At 32.6% G+C, this 19097-nt stretch overlaps 1 protein-coding gene across 8 annotated transcripts in view; it reads right to left on the bottom strand.

The window, feature by feature from the left end:
- The window catches only part of NFAT5 (nuclear factor of activated T cells 5), an 84971-nt gene that overhangs the window by 40652 nt on the left and 25222 nt on the right, over window positions 1-19097 (bottom strand). For 7 of the 8 annotated variants that reach the window (XM_081118554.1, XM_081118555.1, XM_081118549.1 and 4 more), the window contains one exon: window positions 9022-9147. Coding sequence is in view for 5 of the 8 variants with exons in the window: in XM_081118549.1 (XP_080974675.1) it covers window positions 9022-9147 (126 nt within the window). In the remaining 3 variants the exon portion in view is untranslated. Of the gene's footprint in view, window positions 1-76; window positions 162-9021; window positions 9148-19097 lie in introns of those variants that run through there. The other variant, XM_081118556.1, reaches the window with a different exon arrangement.

The raw sequence follows: 19097 nt of genomic DNA, 5'->3' as shown, positions 1-19097 counted from the left end.
AAAAACAAAAAATGAAAGGAAGGAAAGAAGAAAGAAAGAAAGAAAAAAAGACTTATGAAGAAGTCTGAAAACCGACCTATACCCTGGGTGAGATTGGATGGGTTAAGTGTCTCTGGCACTATTTGTCTTCACTATTGACAGACACTGTCACACAACCCACCACACGATGCCTGTCTCTGAATGGCGAAGCTAGAATGCAAGTTAAGTGTATTAATAGAAAAAACAGCTAGCATCCCAGCATATAAAATAAGCAATCCAGATTACTTTATCAAAAACCCCCCCCAAAAAACAAAAAAATTTTAGGGTTGATCATTTAATTTATATGCTTAAAACATTTCAATTTCCCATTTGTACTTTTCCCACCCAACATAAGTTTACATGCTACAATAAGCAATGTTTTAAAACAAACGTTAAAGGAACTAAATTATTCACATTCAAATAAATGCAAATGGGAAAATTTCTTACCCAGAATTTTTGTTAACTCATATTCACCAAATTGTTCTCCTGTTTACTAATGCAATCTAATCCATAAACCAGAATGTTCTCTCACACAGGTGTTTTTAGGCTGTGCCTTCACCCAAATTCCCTTAAAGAGTGTTAGAGGATATACTCACCAGCAAGAAATATTAACATTTTAATAGCAAAAGAATATTTTCATTCCTCAGGCCAACTTCCACATACTTCCTCATCCCCCCTCAAAAAAGTTACCAATTTACACTTTCAAATTAGATATGCTGCTGTGCATAACATGTCTGATTCTAAAGGGTCTATTTTAAAAAATAATTAGCACTATTGCTGAAGGTGAAAAGTTTGTTACTGATTTGCTGGAAACCATCTTTTTCTTCCCCAGTCCATCAAACTGCCAGTCAGCATTCTAATATTACACAATAAATACTCTCCCATTTTTAATCTGAAATCTACTAAAATAATTACTTTTACTTTGTCAGTGTGCCATTAATATAGGCACACAATATTTATTAAAGAATGTTTCCTGAAACATGCTTAGAAAAATGTTAAGTGTCCTGACACTTATGAGCAATGTTTTAAATATATCTTTTGTCCTATTCAACCCAAAGTATCTAAGCATAACATAAAATATATACTAGGCACACATTATAGAATTTGGTTTTTAAATCCCCTCCTACTGGAAGAGAAAGATGCTTTCTACCATCTGGTCATTTAAGTAGTACTGCAGGGTAACATCACTGGTTAACAACGGGTGAAAAGACTAAAGCCCAGAAAGAATTCTTTACCTCAAATAACTGAAACACAAAAGACGTATTAAGAATCTCTGAACAGTTTCAGAATGCTATAGAGGCAGGTAATATAAAAATGTGCTTATTCCATCAGAAACTGGATAAATCGCAATACTTATAAAAGTTACGTAAATAATTATACTAGCTGATAACTAAGTTTATTACATTGTCAAAAACTGTAGGAAGTACAAGTTTAAAAAAAGGGACAACTTTTTTACCACTTGAAAGGTATTGTTGCTTTAAGACAAAACAGAGATTATCACTACATTAACTTAAATAAAAACTGGAGAGAAAAAAGTTCTGAGGGATGCTATTTGAAGATCACTTCAATGCTTTATATAGTACATTTAGTACATTTTAGTATAGTATTTAGTACATATAGTACATTTTAAAATAGTTTATAAATAATAAAAGGTATGCCTGCAAACACTAGTTCAATGTCTTCACATTTCTTCTTTTACAGGTGACCAGAAAAAGAAAATAGTACCTGTATTATCTTCTAATTTCATTAACCAATCAGGTTTTACAATTGGGTATGGATTAGAGTGTATATTAGATCCAATTGTAGAAAAAATAAATTGTCTAGGCAAAAAAATAGAAGTCATAAATTTCTCTACCACGAGCTTTGAAAACTGATTACATTTATCATTTCATTTTTAAAAAGTGGGAAAAGAATTCTAGGAAGAACTCTTAGTTAACTTTATGGAATCATTCTTTTGGGAACTGTCTGTTCTCTCTCTGACTCATCCTCTATCAATATTCCTTTTACAAAGAAGGGTTCCCACTGATAACGTGTCAATGTAAAAGAATAAATCTGAAAATAAACCCCATGGCTCATGTGTGTGGCTATATCTCAACTGATATGCAAAACTTCAAAATAAGGTAAAAAACAGACTGGGTGAGAATGGAAAGAAAGAAGCAAAATAAAGTTTAAAAAACTGTTTTTATAAAAATAAGATCTATTTTTAAAATGTTACTAACAAATGAAAGGAGAAACATATGAGAGGAAGGTCAATGTTTAATGAATGATCACTAATTGTCAGGTAATGTTAAGTATTTTACATATTTATGTTTATAGTAACATTAAGAAAAAGTTGGTATTATTGTCTAGTTACAAGGGTAATATTACTAGAAATTTAACTTCCACAAGATTGTCTATATTATAGAAATTATATGATAGCAATCAGATTCAATTAATTCTTTATGATTCCAAAGCCCATGCTAATTTTATTATATTTCATACGTTCAAAAAATAAAACTATAATATGTGTGTGTGTTGTTTTTGTTTTTGTTTTTATCTAGACTGTGGCCATACGGACCTGGCATGTTGTAGTGCTTTCTCATTCATTTTCTGATTTAACTTAATTGACAATACCTTGCTATGAAGGAGTGATAGGGGAAGAATGAATTTTACACCACTGGGCTAAAAACACACTGCCAATGAGTATCTACTTGTATTTATGGATGAAAAGTCAATGTACCCTTACTTATGGGAAAAAAATTTGATCAAGTATCTAATTTAGGTATGCTACACACCTTTGTTACTTTTAAAGAGCACAGTGCATTGGGCATTTTGACTATTTTAATCAACTGCCACCTGGTGTTTTTTAAATTATGAAATATTTAAAACTAAACACCAATGGTAGTACCCTCTGTTCATATTTAACAAATGATAACATTTTACTATGCATGATTTTATTTTTTATTTTAAATATATCTTTATTGATTTCAGAGAGAGGAAAGGAGACGGAGAGAGAGAGATAGAAACATCAATGATGAGAGAGTCACTGATAGGCTGCAGCCCGCAACCCAAGCATGTGCCCTGACCGGGAATCGAACCCCGATAGCCTGGATCCTAGGTCGATGCTCAAACGCTGGGCCACGCCCGGCCAGGTGCATGATTTTATTTTTAAGAGAAAAATATGTCATACAAACAGGTGAAGTCGTTTGTTGTTTCCTAATGTATTCCCTTCACTTCTGTCCCAGCTGGGGTGTTATTTATACAACTTTATTATTACAACTAATTATTACAACTTTATTATTTTACAACTAATTGTTGTAAAACAGTTATGGCAGTGATTTTCAACCAGTACACCTCAAGAATTTTTAAAATATGCAATAACTGACTAGTCAGAGCACTGACCTCTTTTCCCTTAGATTGTCAAATAAAAAATGACAACAGCCAACACAACAATAGCCTATGGGTGTGAATGTCCTGTCTTGAGCCATAAATACATAGGTCATATAGTAAGTTGCATCTTATTGGTCATGTCACATAATAAGGCTATGTCTGACTGGTTAATTCTTGGTACCAGAAATCCTTACATACAAGTATAGGTACCTGATTTTTTAAAAAGTCACTTTGGAGCAAAAAAGGGGTAGGTAATTACTATTATTATTTCTCTGTAAACCAATGAAAATTACACCTATTTTTTGGTCAGATCGGCAAAAACATTTTTTGGCATGCCGCATAATTTTTAGTAATTAGTTTATGTGTGCCACGAGATGAAAAAAGGTTGAAAATCTCTGAGTTATAGTAATACTTTCTTCTTCTGATATTATCAATCTTACTGGTGATATGAAAAAGTAAGTCCACTTATATGCATTAATAATGCAAAATTGTACAAAACACATAAAAATAGAAATTGTGTCAATTTCATGTATGTACTTGGCGTATGGATGGTTGAGAATCTGTTAACAGTTTTAAAATGCTATTCTATAGACTCAGGTAATATAAAAATGTGCTTATTGTATCAGAGACTGAATAAATCACAAAATTTATAAAAGTTATTGCTAAAAATTGAGAACAATAAAAAGGGAAAATGTACTTTTTGTTAATTAAAATTTATAATATGGATAGCCTCCTGAACTGGTAGTTGTTTCTGAATTAACTGCTATGGCCTAAGTTTGCTTATGCTTTTCATTCTGATAAGGCAGATGTCAGCATAAGTCTACACACACATACATATGTACATATATAATTTCTATATGTATAAATGTATGTATTTAGATTTACTATGTAATTTCAGTAAAAAGACAGAATGAGGAGACTTTTTAAACCTAATTGTAACATTTTTATAACTAGGACCTGACCTTCTTCTGGAAATGGTTCCGTTTTCTAGGAAAAATAGAAATGGCCATATGAGATAACCAAGAGCAATTTACATTTTAGCTCACAACACCAATACATAGGTTATACAGGTGGATTACCTTTCCTGCCAATAGGCTTTGGGTGTAATCTTAGGAATAGTACACTACATAAATGGCCAAAATTCTGAAATATGTTAACCTAGTTAACCCAGGAGAGGAATCAAAGGCAAATGTATTCCTCAAATTTAGTCAACTCAAGAAAATTCAAATTATATAACTGTAAATACATATTTTCTAACACAAGTAAATTTGTTATAATAAATTCAACGGGTTATAGAATTCTGATGTTGTGAATCACTTCTATTAATAATATTCTTCCAGAAATCATATTCCCATTTTGTAGATCCTAAAACTTGCAGAGGAGAAGAGGTATAGCTTTTTCAACTCAATATCCAATGCAGTGCCTTCCAGGATTTTGTGTTTCCTTAACTAAAGTGAGAGCACACAATGCTAAATTCTCTAAAGAATAATGGCAAGGAGAAAAGAACTTAGACTCCAGTAAGAAGAAAGGGTCCCTGGAAGGACTGAGATATGATAATATGCAAATTGTCCAGTATAATAATTCCTATCACATAGTAAGAACTAAAACATGACAACTTTAATTTTTTTCAACTCAATTTTTGTTCAGTTTTGTTATTATGGATGGTTTAGAAATTCCTAAAATTTTAATTTAGGTGATTAAGATGTCTGAAATTAATTAAAGCATAGCTGTTCTTTGATTACAGAACATTAATTTAGTTCTTTAGTGTGTTCTCCTACAGTGTAAATAGCACTCAAGTAAGTTCTTTAAGTATAGAAAATATTTGTTAGGTATTTGAGATTTATTAATTGCTATGTTATAGAACTCAAAGCACTATTTCATAAGTCTCTTCTAAGTTTATTATATGGATCACTTTATGTAAAGTTAATTTAAATTAAAACATTAAAAATCTCCAGTGATCCAACTAGTGGAAATATTCAATAGAGGTTTGTATTGTACATGCTTTATGAGTGTATATATACCCATATATGTTAAAAACTACTACAAAGTATTAGTGCACTGAGAATATATTCCCAAAAGAGTACATATATATAATTACTAAAAGTAAAATAACAACTTTATGTAAATAACAAAAGAATGACTAACTAGCTATTCTTAAGATTCTCTAGCTGAATCATAAAATGTATGGTTTAACTGTTTACTAAAAAATTAAAATTAAAAATTTTTAAAGAAACAGTTACCGTAGCAAAATCATATTTTGATATAAACTAATAAATATAATGTCATATCCCAAAATGAAGACAAATAAAGTCTAGGAAAGAACAAGAAAGTAATTTAATTCCTTAAAATGATCAAAGATTTTTGTCAACTTCTGTCAAAGACTTCCTATTTTATACAAATTAAGTAAATCTAAGGATAAAAACTATAAACATATAAGTAGATTTAAAATACGTTTAATTGGTATGTGTACTATATCTCAATAAAGCTGTTATTTAAGAAAAATATTTGCCATGTCTCTTTTCAAAAACTCCAAATTCTGGTGTAACTGTTTTATTTCTCCTAAATTCTTACATTTTAGTTCTTTGTAACATACTATAGGAACCACACCAAAAAAACAAAAATCATTTCACAATTTGTATTTCTTCTTGACCAATTTGTTTTGCCAAAAAATAGCAATTCATTTGCATAACTTTTTTGTATTAGGAAAATGGCCTCTCTCTTAACTACTGACAACCTATAATACTGTTCAGAAAGCCTGTATTTCTAAAACTTTTGTTCATTCACATATTGAACTTCAAACTCTTAACTACCCTTCCGGCGGGACAAAAACAGAGGTCTTTAAAAAATGGGGAGTACAAATTTCAGACTGGTGATTCTTCACTATACCTCCCAGATTTTGACACTTGACCCCATAGAGAGGAAAGGAGTTGTGTAGAAGTCAGTCCTCTTTCCCCCACCCTCAACCCCTGGGACTTACCGGATAAAAAGATGTTATTGCTGGGACTTTGTAAAAGTAGAAATAGTGTAGAGGCAGAAAAAGATTTGAGAGATACTCTTTTACCCAATATTCTGGATTGTGGATTAGCAGCACCATGTTTACTCATTCCTTCAGTAATGTGTAAAGGGAAAATATTTAGTTTGGTGAATCTGAGAAACACATTTTAAAAATTAAATAGTAAAGAATGTACATGAACACCTACATGCCCAGCCTTTAAATTTCAAAATTTAAATTGATTTAGAACTTGTGAAACACAAACCTTTATGGCAGAACTAGAAGTCTGTTCCCACCAGGCCCTCATAACTGATAGCAGCCAATCCGGCTCCTTCAAAACTCTGAAGAATTAACTACATCAAGAGTCGTCATTTTTATGCATTTCATACTTAAACAGCAAATGCTAAAGATTAAAAAAAAACTCACAGAAGTCTAATGTGCCTTTCTCGAGAAATCTAGTATTTTGGCCAGAAAACACTGAGTGGTAATTTACTCTAAATCTCCCTCTTTGACAGTTATGTCACAGAGGATATTAATAGGTCAAATAAAAAAGACAACTCTAATGATATATACTAATTGATTTCCCTACAATAATTATTTTGTAGTTTAAACTCTCTTACCTATAATGTTATATAACAAAGGCTTTATTCTACCAATAAGACATTAGCCTCCTAGAATAACACTATGTTGGTTACTAAAACTAAATTTATGTTTTAAAAATTACAAATGACTTGGTTTTAGATCATAGAAACTTTCTGTGTGTGAATATAAGAAAACTGTTAAGGTTACCTCCTTACTCTCTTCACCGTCATTATAAAGTAATAACTTCTCGATCTAATAAGAATTTATTACTTCAGAATACTTCCTGGGTGAATTCTCATATTTTCGGGATTTTTCAACTGATAGCTTTCAATCTAATTTATCTAGAGACGGTTTTCTCAAATATAGGGAGAAAGGGATAGAGGGAGGAAGAAAGGATCAACATTCCATTAGTGACCCAAATTCAAGAATTTTCAATATTTATATATAAAAACTTTTGAATTCAGTTTGGTATTATTTAAAAGGAAGTGTTCTTTTTCCAAAACTAGCTAACATCTTTTTCAGCTTTTAAAAGGAACTGGATCTACTGTCAACAGATGTTTAAAAGCACAGAAGAAACAGACTTTTAGTTCTATACAGATTCAACATGTCTTTAAAAAACAATCTCAAAAGATACAAAAGAAATCAGTTAGTCAATTTCTACCTGTGGACTTAAAGTGAAATATTTCATTAAAAAATATTTTTTCGTATTTCATTGTCTGATACAAATTTTAAACGAGATTAAAACTTTGAATTCCAGAAAAGATATTCAGGGACATTTTAGAACCCAGTGGACATAAAGTGAAACGAGGTCATCTCACAAATTTCAATACTAAAAAGTTCACAATTAAATCCACAGTATCTGTTAGAAAATGTCTGGCAACACATGAACAGTGAGCAGGGCTGATAAGTTTCTTTGCCATGTTTAAAGTTTTCCGGCCTTCAACTAGGAAGGCAGCAACCTACACTATACAGCTCGGGAAAGATTGATACACAAGGTTAAAGGTACATAGGCTAACATATACAAGAAAAATAGCTGAAATTCTACAATAGTACCAATATCCTCACTTAAATAACAACCTTCCACTTCACTGTTCTTTTGAAAAAAAAAAAAAACAAAAAAAAAACAACAACAATTAACTGAAAACAATGTTCTGGTGGACTTTAAGTACCATTTGAAAAGATGAGAGGTATCATATTAGACAAGAAACCTCTAATTAGTAGACTAAAACTTCAGAGTATATAATTTTTTTCCTTTTTTTTTTTTTTTTTTTTTTAAACCAAACACACTTAGCAGTCTATAAACCCAACTAAAAGAAAAACACAGTTGGGCAAACAATTTTTTTAAAGCATTCATATTAATTTATCAAGACTTTTTTCTGTTAGCTTGTCTATCTTTTATTCTAATTCAATCAAAATTTGAACCAGTTTTATAGAACTTATAAAGTGTATGATTTGAGAGCTGAGTAAAAATAAGCTTGATAAATTTCAAACATTAATTGCCATATTTTAAATTGACATAAAAATGTATTTATATAAACATTACATTTAAATCTTACTTTCAACTAAATTTAAAATAACTATAAAGTCACATATGTTTTCAGATGTAGGGAAAAGGTTATAGTAACTTGCTACAAACAGAAAAGAGACTTGAGTGTTTGTGTCCTTTTTCAGATTATACAAAGTAAAAATTTTTTCCTTTTTTTAAAGCAAATTTTAAAAAATAATTTTTAAATATAATTTAACAAATATAATTTTCTAACCATGGCTTGGTATTTAACCTTCTTATGTGCAGTCAACCACTGAGCTTTAAACTCATTCCCATAGTTGAAGATAAGGTCCATTCTAGGAGATGGCACTAATAATGTGCCAATGTGAAATTTTAAGAAATAATAATTGTATCAATAAAGTTACATTAAAAAATTTTAGTTTTAAAAGTATGTATTTTAAAACCTCCTAAAAGCCTCAAATCACACTCTTTTTGATATGAACTTTACCAGCACTGTTCATGTTGGCCAGATAATACCCTAGTTTTCTTTAATAAAGTGAAATGAAATGCATACCAGCAGCAACTACAGCTGGAGGAGGCGAGCCTGCCTCACCACCACTTGTCTGACTCATTGATGCTACAGCTGTTTCTCTAGATGGAGGTAACTGTAACTCCTTTGGGAGAAGATCATAGACAGATTCTGTGGGGGGGGGAGAGAAAAAATTTTGAAAAGAACTTAAGTTAATAGCCTAATATATGAGCGCAAATATGTCTTTTTAACATATGAGAACTACATTATTCACACACACACATAACTCCATAAAATTACTGCTGTAAAAAATTACTAGCAAGTATTTTTCTTTTATTATGTAGTATTATTGAACAGAAGAGTAAATTTTCCATTAGTTCTGCCTCGTTTTCTTCTTGGCTTTATCCTTTATGCTAAAGATGGTCTCCAGAAAAAGTTATTAAATTTTAAAAATGGATAAAACTAAACAGAATAGAAGAATGTCAAATAACCCAAGATGTTCCAATATCTCCCTGTATAATGAGTGTAACTACCAACCTTTACATATTGAGATAGGTATATTACATCGTATGTCAGCTTTAAAATGCCTTCTCCAATTAACCCATTAATCTAGTCCTGTGCTTTTACACAGCACCTTTTAGCAAATATTTTAATTTGCTATCATAACGCATTTTTCCTTCCTAACGAAGCTAAAAAATTAACGTCATGGCTCAAGGAAATCCTTATCTCTGAGAAATCTCCAAATCTAGAAAGATACAAGTATAGAATATTCTTAAATCAAAAAGTATTATTACCTATATTAGATTATGATTACTTTTCTATCCCAGATTAAAGAATATTCTTTCTCCTTTTAAAAATATGTTTTTATTAATTTTAGAGAGAGACAGAAAGGGAGAGGGAGAGAGAGAGAAACACTGATGAGAGAGAACCATTGGCTACCTCTTGCATGCCCCCTACTAGGGATAGAGCCAGCAACCTGGGCATGTGTCCTGACGGAACTGAACTGGCAACCTGTAGGTGCATGGAATGATGCTTAACCAACTGAGCCACACCGGCCAGGGCAAGAATATTATTTCTTTATAATGTATTTTATAATAATCTACATATTCATAAAATTAAATTTATATCTACTGTTTAAGAAATTATTTTATAATTATTATATGGTTTTTGCACAGAAAGAATTCTCAACATATCCTCTAAAGATAGAATTAACATTGGAAGAACCTCAAAACACCAATTAGAATCATATGCCGTTTCCAAAGAACCAAGGCACAGAGTTTAAGGGACCTGTCTAATATTCCATGAAACCCAACAATCCAACAACTAAAGATTATTAATTATTTATATGAGTGGTTAAAATACCACAGGTAGCCATATAAGACATTTTAGCCTTGGTAACAAACGATACTTTTAGCTAACTGATTACTGAATTCATAAATACTTTGATCCTCCCAGTTAACCATTAAAGTAAGCATGTTAACTTTGCTGTGGATAGCGATAAGAAAGAATGTTGTGAAGGAAAGCTAAAATTAGAAGTTATACTATGAAATTATCTTCATTCAAAGTAAACAATCAATTTAGCCCTGCCCAGGTGGCTCAGTTGGTTGGAGCATTGTCCCATACACCAAAAAGGTTGCTGGTTCCATTCCTAGTCAGGGCACATACCTAGGTTGTGGATTCCATCCCGGGTCAGGGTGCATACAGGAGGCAACCAATTGATGTTTCTCTCTCTTTCTCTCTCTCCCCCCCTGCCTCCCTCCCTCCCTTCCACTCTGTCTAAAAAACAATGAAAAAAATATCCTCCCGTGAGGACTAACAAAACAAACCAAAAAATGCACTCACTCTCTTTTTAAAATTTAGATTTTACTTTTGTTTGCTAAGGAATTCTGTCATCAATCTGCCACTGCTGTCTTATGTATTTTTTTTTCTATTGATGTTGCTAATAACTTGTGCAATAATGTTTAATTAACTTAATGGTTCATTAATGAATTTTAGTTGACCAAAATCCCAATACAACTACTTAAAAGTATCCGGGTAGTAGAATTAGGGCAAGTGTGCTAAAATAAATAACTCAGTTAACATAAATTATTAACATAAATGTATGATAAAAGTAATTAGGCAAAAGGGGGAAACAAGCTCAGAAGAGCAAGAATTTGTCTAATGTTGGTGCAATTGTACAGAGCCCAGGGCAATTAGGGGGAAGGAAGAAATGAAATAATTTTCAGATATTGAAAGCAAACTAATGCTTCCCAATGTTGGGTGGGAAGGTGAACAGTGTAAAAATGGGCCGACTGGCTTGTTTGCTTGGTCATTAGTAAATTCTAATGGATTCATTTTTGTAACTGATTATTTCTGGGTCAATTTGGTCCTTTATTCTTCAACATTGATTATGAGGGATGAAAGTCTCACTACACTGCATCAAGCTCAAAGTTGACAGAAATCCTATCATGAGGGCACAAGGCAGTGAAAGAGAAGGAACACTTGGTAACTTAATAGTGCAGATTTTTTTTCCCCCTTCTCATTTGGGAAATCTGTTCCCTAACTGCTAGTTGCCTAAATCCCATTCTCTACTGCTTTGTTCTACATTTTGCTCAGTTCCAGGAAAAGATAAAAAGATTTCAAACCCCCATCTTTCCTCACTTTCCCCCAGAAAAGTCCAGGGAGATTAAAACAAAGGAAACAGCCAAGAAAAGCATGCTTTTCTTGTTCTCAGCAAAGTAACAACATTAATAATATAATTACAGCTGCCATTTATTGAGTACTTGGGGCAGGAGGCAGGCAGTATGCAAATCTCATCATAGACATATTCTGACTTGATTTCAAAACAATCCTGTAAGCCTGGGTGGCGTGGCTCATCAGTTGAGCATTGACCTGTGATCCAGGAGATTGTGGTTTGATTCCCAGCCAGGGCACATGCCCAGGTTGCAGGCTCAATCCCCAGCAGGGGGCGTGTCGGAGGCAACCCATTAATGGCTCTCTCATTGATGTTTCTATCTCTCAATCCCCTTCCTCTCTCTGAAATCAATAAAGACATATTAAAAAAACAGAACAAAACAAAAAAACCCAATCCTGTAAGGTAGGTTTTACCAATAAAGAATTTGAGGTTTGAGTAATAGTAAAAAATGAAAAACACGTGATAAAACAAGAAGGGAATGAGAAATATAAAGTTTAGGACAGTGGTTTCCTTTGATGGGGAGACAAGGAGATAGGTAGGACAGAGAAGGAGCAGAAATAAGTTGGGCTGACAGTGGGTTCAGGAATGTTATTTTTACTAAAATATATAATCACTAAATACAATAAAAATTAAAGTTATGCATGGATAGTACACAGCCTCACAGAGTTATTAAAAGGCTTAAATAAAAATGATCTGTTAAAAAGAACTCTGTAAATTACATATATTTTTGGAATTTTTATCTCCATCTCACCATTGTTGACTTGACAGTATTCAATGTTCCCAATTGCTTTAGGGTCAGAAAGTAAAGACCAAAATTGTAAGAGAGCCCACCTACTTTGTGACTTCTTAGAAGACTATTTTATTTACTTCCAGGTATCAAAATAAATAAAAGTTGTATACAACCAATACTACAGATTAAACTCCATCTCTGTAAGTAAGGTGTTTCTGTTCAATTGTCAAGCAAGTAGCTAAATGGAAAAACTGTGGTGAAAAGGATGATACTTTTGGGGACTGCTTAAAAAATTTAACAGAAAGTGAATTAATGCTCAGCACAGATGTTATTCAAATAATGAATGCTTCCCGGTATAAGATACAAAAACTACATAATACTGAAAAATCCATTTATTTTTATTTTTATTTTATATTTTTTGATTGATTTCAGAGAGAGAGAGAGAGAAAGAGAGAGAGATAGATCAATGATGAGACTGAGTCACTGATCGGCTGCCTCCTGCACACCCCCTGCTGGGGATCGAGCCCACAACCTGGGCAGGTGCCCTGACCAGGAATTGAACCACAATCTCCTGGATCATAGGTTGATGCTCAACTGCTGAGCCATGCAGACCAAGCTGAAAAATCCATTTATAAATGTATGTATCTTATTTGTAAAATGGGATTTCACTTTTTTTTTTTAACTTTAAATACAAAGCTACTTTAGTACACAAAAGAGTTAAAAGAAACTATCAAAAAGTCCTTGCAAATGGTTTGGGAACTAAATGTCTTACTCTTGCATCTCTCTATTAACTCTCTCAATAAGCTGGAAGGCTATGGTTTCACATTAGATATTCTAAAACAAAATGTCTGGCACCTCCACTGTGCCAACATAGTTCTGCATTGAAGAGAGACAGCATTCATTCTGTTAAAAACACTTCAGGCTTGACAGTCATCATACTTGGCATCTCCACTGGAAAAATGTACTGGCTGCAGGTCTACTGGATATTTGGTTTCTAAAAGGTTATGAAGTCCAAGAATAACTGGTAGGTAATGCTCTGTTTTAACAAATTTTTCTAAGTTCAAGTCAATTTACTAGTTTGCTGTCACATATTTACTTAATCATATCACTTCTTCTTGAATGTATTTTATTATTGTTTTCCTAAAACAAGCTAGCGTCCTAAAGTAATTATAAATAATATACAGCAGCATGAATTATATCAACTTGAGGAATAAGAAAACTAACCGGAGATTTGCAATCATTTTAAGATAGCACATCATATATATTTTTCTAGTGGGTATTATTTTTCACTTAAAAAACATCACAATTATTTTCTAAGTAACTTAGTAACACTTATAAAATGCAGAATTGAGTATACTATTGAACTAACCATTCTGATTCTCTACATTCTTAATTTATTTATATTATTTTCTGAAAAAATTACTTAAGGCTGTTCTAGAAGGAAAAAACCTTCAAAATCATATCTATGACATAAAGCGCTGACATTTACAGCTAATTTATAATTTTCAAAGATCTTACAATAATACTTTTACAATAGAACTGTGAAAACTGTAGAGTTCAGACAGAGTCCATCAGGGGCAAGGAGGACCCAGGGCTGAGTATCAGAAGCCCAGTGGGGTGAGGAGGATAAGAAGTATGATGAGGAATGAGATATTTATGTGGTTTTAAAGTACACCTCAACAAAAAATTTACTAACTACAAAGGAGAAACAGGGATAAGTCTGACAGAAACCACCTTAATCAAGTGATTAAAGTGAGTATCAATAGTGACACAAATCAAAATTGTATGTCATCTGCGAGAATGCAGTAAGAATACATCATTTCTGTGATATTCTTGTCAAAGATGCATCATTTGAATGTAATCATGAGGAAGCATACAATCCCAAATTTAAAAAAACATTCCACAAAATAACTAACTTCTGATCTTCAAAAGTATCAGAACCATGAAAGTCCAGGAAAGACCAAGGAACTACTTCATACTGAAGGAAACTAATAGGACATGACAATTAAATAGACATGTAAGTCTAAACCAGACCATTATATTATACAAGACATTACTAGAACATCTGAAGAAACCTACATAGGGTCCGAGGATAAGATGGAAAAAAATGTACTGATGTTATTTTTAAAATTATGGTGGTTATATTGTGATTATGTTGGAGAATATCCTTGTTTGTTAGAAATACATACTAAAGTAGTCAGAGGTGATGGGGCGCCATGTCAGCAACTTCCTCTAAAATAATTTAGGAAATCTTTGCACTGTACTTACAGCTATTTTATAAGTTTGAGAATGTTCCAAAATTACATAGAGGCACATGTGCACATTTCACGAAAAATTTAACAGTTAATTACTACGAAATCCAAAACTTCAGCTCTGTTTTACTTTTTAAAATTGCAATTTCCAAAGGGATACTAGCTTATTTCATGTCTTCATATTTGGATATCTGGCCATCAAAAATGATCTACAGTGTACTCCCTCTCACTTTTGCTACGATTTCTGTCTAAAATTAACGAAACAAACAAAGCCAGATACTTTGATAGTGCAGCGAGAATGGCAAATATAATATGAATTTAAACATGTTTAGAAAACTGATGAAGAGAGGTCTAGCAACTGATGATGCTGGGCATACAGACTGCTGTATTCTTGCTTTGTATACAAAATCTGTCCTAGAACTGAGACAGAAAATTATTTAAAGTACTGCTTGCTTTTCAAAATACAGATATGCAAGAAATAAAAATTAAATTTCCCCATGACCTCCAAAGGTAAATATTAAAACACTAGTATATTTATGTTTCCTTTCCACATTTTTCTATGCATATTTTTGAAGTTGAATAATAATGCACATAAACTTAATATCAAACTTTTCATTGAACATAACAATTTTTCATGTGCACTATATCTTTGACATCCTCATCTTGCTATGCGTCATCTTTATGTTGATTTTCTATCTCTTCAATTAGTAGGTGAAAATTCTTCAAGGACATAAATTATGGTATGTCTCCTTTGAATAACTAAAGTTTAGCAGTATCTTACAACAGGCACTCAATGTTTGCTGATGAGGTTATCAAACACTAAGGAAAGCTACTAGGTAATAATTCTAAGTTGTGAATTAAGCTGCAGGAAATTTTCTAAATTTCATATTAGTTCAGAAATTCTGTTAATATAAAAAGTAATAACTTTAAATAACATCAGTGGTAAGGTGACAATACTATACTTGCTACAGAATGAAGCAAAGTTCAATAAATATCCTCATTCATTTATTCATGCATTTATTAAATATATACTGACTGCCTTGGTGCATGCCAAGAACTGTGCTAGGTCCTGGGGGTATATCCGTAACAAAGGAGACAAAATTCTGAGTCATGGACCTTCTGTTTAATGGACTTAAACTATGGTGACCAATTGCTAAAGAGAGAAAGAGGCTCCAGTGTTCTACAATTTTCTGCCCTTACTAAACTCACATTTAATTATAGTATCACTAAAATAAGTTCATTTCTGGAACATAAGCAGTAGAAATTTCTCTCTATATATATCTATTTTAAACCTTTATAGTACACACTTAATGTAATGAATACACACTTATAATTTAGCTGAATGTTTACAAACCTAATAATGAATAGAGCTCTATTCCATTAATAGTTAACTATATTATATAACCATATAATTAATAGTCATTTCTTTTTAAACTATAATAACCATGTACTTATAAATTTATGCAATACTCTATCATTGGAAAAAAGTAGAATTAATATTTTATGTATATTAATTTGTTTTCTTGTCTTGAAAAGATAGTTAATTATAAATAATTATTTGCTCATTCATTCATTAAGCACATTATAAGATTATCCAGCCTGGCCAGCGTGGCTCAGCTATTTAGCGTCGACCTAGGATCCAGGAGATTGCGGTACAATTCCTGGTCAGGGCACATGCCCAGGTTGCAGACTCGATCTCCAGAAGGGGGCGTGCAGGAGGCAGCCAATCAATGACTCTCATCATTGATGTTTCTATCTCTCTCTCCCTCTCCTTTCCTCTCTCTGAAATCAATGAAGACATATATTTTTAAAAAAATTATCCATTATGTGCCAGGCACAATAATACAGGGGGGAAAATAGATGGAGTTCTTAACTTCAGTGTTATTTCTAAGTTTATAGGCCATTCTCAGGAATTTATTTTCTAAAAAACCCAAAAAACAAAAAAACTAACTTTGTCACCACTAATTAAGTTTGTGTGCACAGGGAAGATGCTAAAGTAACCTGCATCTCTGTTTTCAAACAGCTTAGTCCAGTGAGGTAGACTGCAAGTACATAAATAACCAATGGAATCAGTATCAAGATATAAATGTTATGTGCAAAAAAAAAGATAATATAAAAGGGCAAGGCAAGAATTGTATCAAGGGAATGAATGTGGTTTTATGAGATTAGTCTTAAATTCACATAAAAAGTACAAAATTCAGAGGTAGAAGTGGTGAAAGTATTCAGCATGACCCTCAGTTTTTACAGAGAAGAAATTATGTTCTAATTAGGTTATGACTTGCTTAGTTAGCATAGCCAAGACAGGTTAAAGCTGGGTCCTGAGCAGGGCAGCTGGCTGAAAGATAAATTATTTCCCGAGTATTCCTGTCTATGCATTAGAACACTGAAGTTAGAAACTTCCTCTATTTTATTTGCTATATTATTATTGTGTCTGGCCATAATGGGCACTTCAATGATGTGCTTAATGAATAAACACGTGAATGAATGAGCAAATCATCTACCTTGATTGATTCTACCCAAACAATCCTAAAGCATTAATTCTTGTTTTTATACCCATAATCCTAGTGAGGGAAAACAAAACAAATAAACCAACAAACAAACATCCATCTTGTTTTCCTTGTTATCATTACCAAAATGTCCTACTACCTCAACTAGAAGTGTAATTATCTTATAGTATTTTCTACCCTAAATACCCTATTCCCCATGTCCCATCTTTCAGCTTCTACCCCATCATCACCTAAATCACCATTTTCATAATGAACAAACAAAAATTACTTTTTATGTTGTAGTGTCTTCATTTTCAGTGATTTTAAAAGTTATTTTCTATAAAATTTCTTTTCTATTTACGTAAAATGGATTTTTTCCTCCTTCCGATAGAGAAAATCAACAAGGCTCACTTTGTCTTTTGTACTCTACACAAGGATTATCAACAATAAACAGAAGAAATGTGCAAACCTCATACTTTTAGACATAAACTAATTGTTTACAGAGATAAAAAATATTTGTCTAACATGAGTGGCAATAAACAAATGACCAAGTTCATTACTCTGCCCCTGAATTTTAAGACGGTAATCAACAAAAACATATATATTTTTTCCTGAATGAAGTTGCCTGGGATTCCATCACAGACCCACTGAATAAGGGTTTACAGTAAACAGAATCAAAGAATATGTAGTTTTATAAAGCTCCACAGATGATCTGGCTAAGAACCATCACTTTAAAGCATGAAATTCATCCTCAAATGTACTGGCTTCTTTAAGTATTGTTAGTTAACTATTTTTTCCTAAACAGTAGGAAAAAAACAGCAACAAAGAACCAAAACCATTCTCTGCAGATTAGCTAAATTTTTAAACCTTGAAGAAAAAAAAAATTATATTTACAAATCAAAAAGAGGAAATGAGCCCTGGCCAGGTGGATCAATTGGTTGGAGCATCATCCTGTACACCAAAAAGGGTGCAGGCTCGATTCCCAGCCAGGGTACATACCTAGGTTGGGGGTTCAATACCAGGTCAGAGAGAACACAGGAGGCAACCAATTGATGTTTCTCTCTCACATCGATGTTTCCCTCTCTCTCTCTCAAATCAATAAACATATCCTAGGGTGAAGCTAAAAATAAAAAATTTTAAAATAAAAAGGAAATGAATGTTGTTTATCTTCCGTGACTAAAATGACAATTGCTATTTCACACAGCTAATTTTGGATATTTGACACTTAGATTTTATACATGCAGACTTGAATAATACCTAAAATAATGAAATAAATTAGCACAGTTCTTGTTATTTTGAGCGTGAGAGAAATGTTCTAGGATTATCTCTCCTGGGTAAAACCAATGATTGTCAATGGGTAAAATTCATACCCACTGGTGTAGCTCAGTGGTTGAGCGTCGACCTATGAACCAGGAAATCACGGTTTGATTCCAGATCAGGGCACATGTCCGGTTGCAGGCTCAGTCCCCAGCACCGGGTGTGCAGGAGACAGCCGATCAATGACTCTCATCATTGATGTTTCTATCTATCTCTCCCTCTCCTTTCATCTCTCTGAAATCAATAACATATTTAAAAAAAGAAAAGTGTCTGAGTCTTTTGAGTCAGGTCTAGTAATATAACCAGTATAAACCTATCAAACACCAGTCTATAGGAAAAAGCAAATATCACAGACTAAGATATCTTATAAAACCTAGTTTGACTGTCCTTTGTTGCTGCAAAGAATACAAACTAGGCTATTAAATTGCATAATTATGTGGCAGTAGAGCTATAAAATAACAGAACACTAAATATCTGTTGAATGAATATTTATGAGCGACCCTGCAGCCTTATCCCTCTCCATTCTCTTCTTTCCCTCCATACTCTCAAGATATGATACTTTCAATTCTCAGCCACGTAGTTACTCCCTTACCTTTATTTCCTTGGAAATGCTATAGTTTCTACCTGAAACACTGACCATGTTCCCACAGCCCCTTTCAATT

This window comes from Miniopterus schreibersii (assembly GCF_964146895.1).
Source record: "Miniopterus schreibersii genome assembly, chromosome: 18".
NCBI classification, from domain to species: Eukaryota; Metazoa; Chordata; class Mammalia; order Chiroptera; family Miniopteridae; genus Miniopterus; species Miniopterus schreibersii.
Note: the sequence above shows the minus strand (reverse complement) of the source record. Positions and strands in the feature narration are given on the sequence as shown.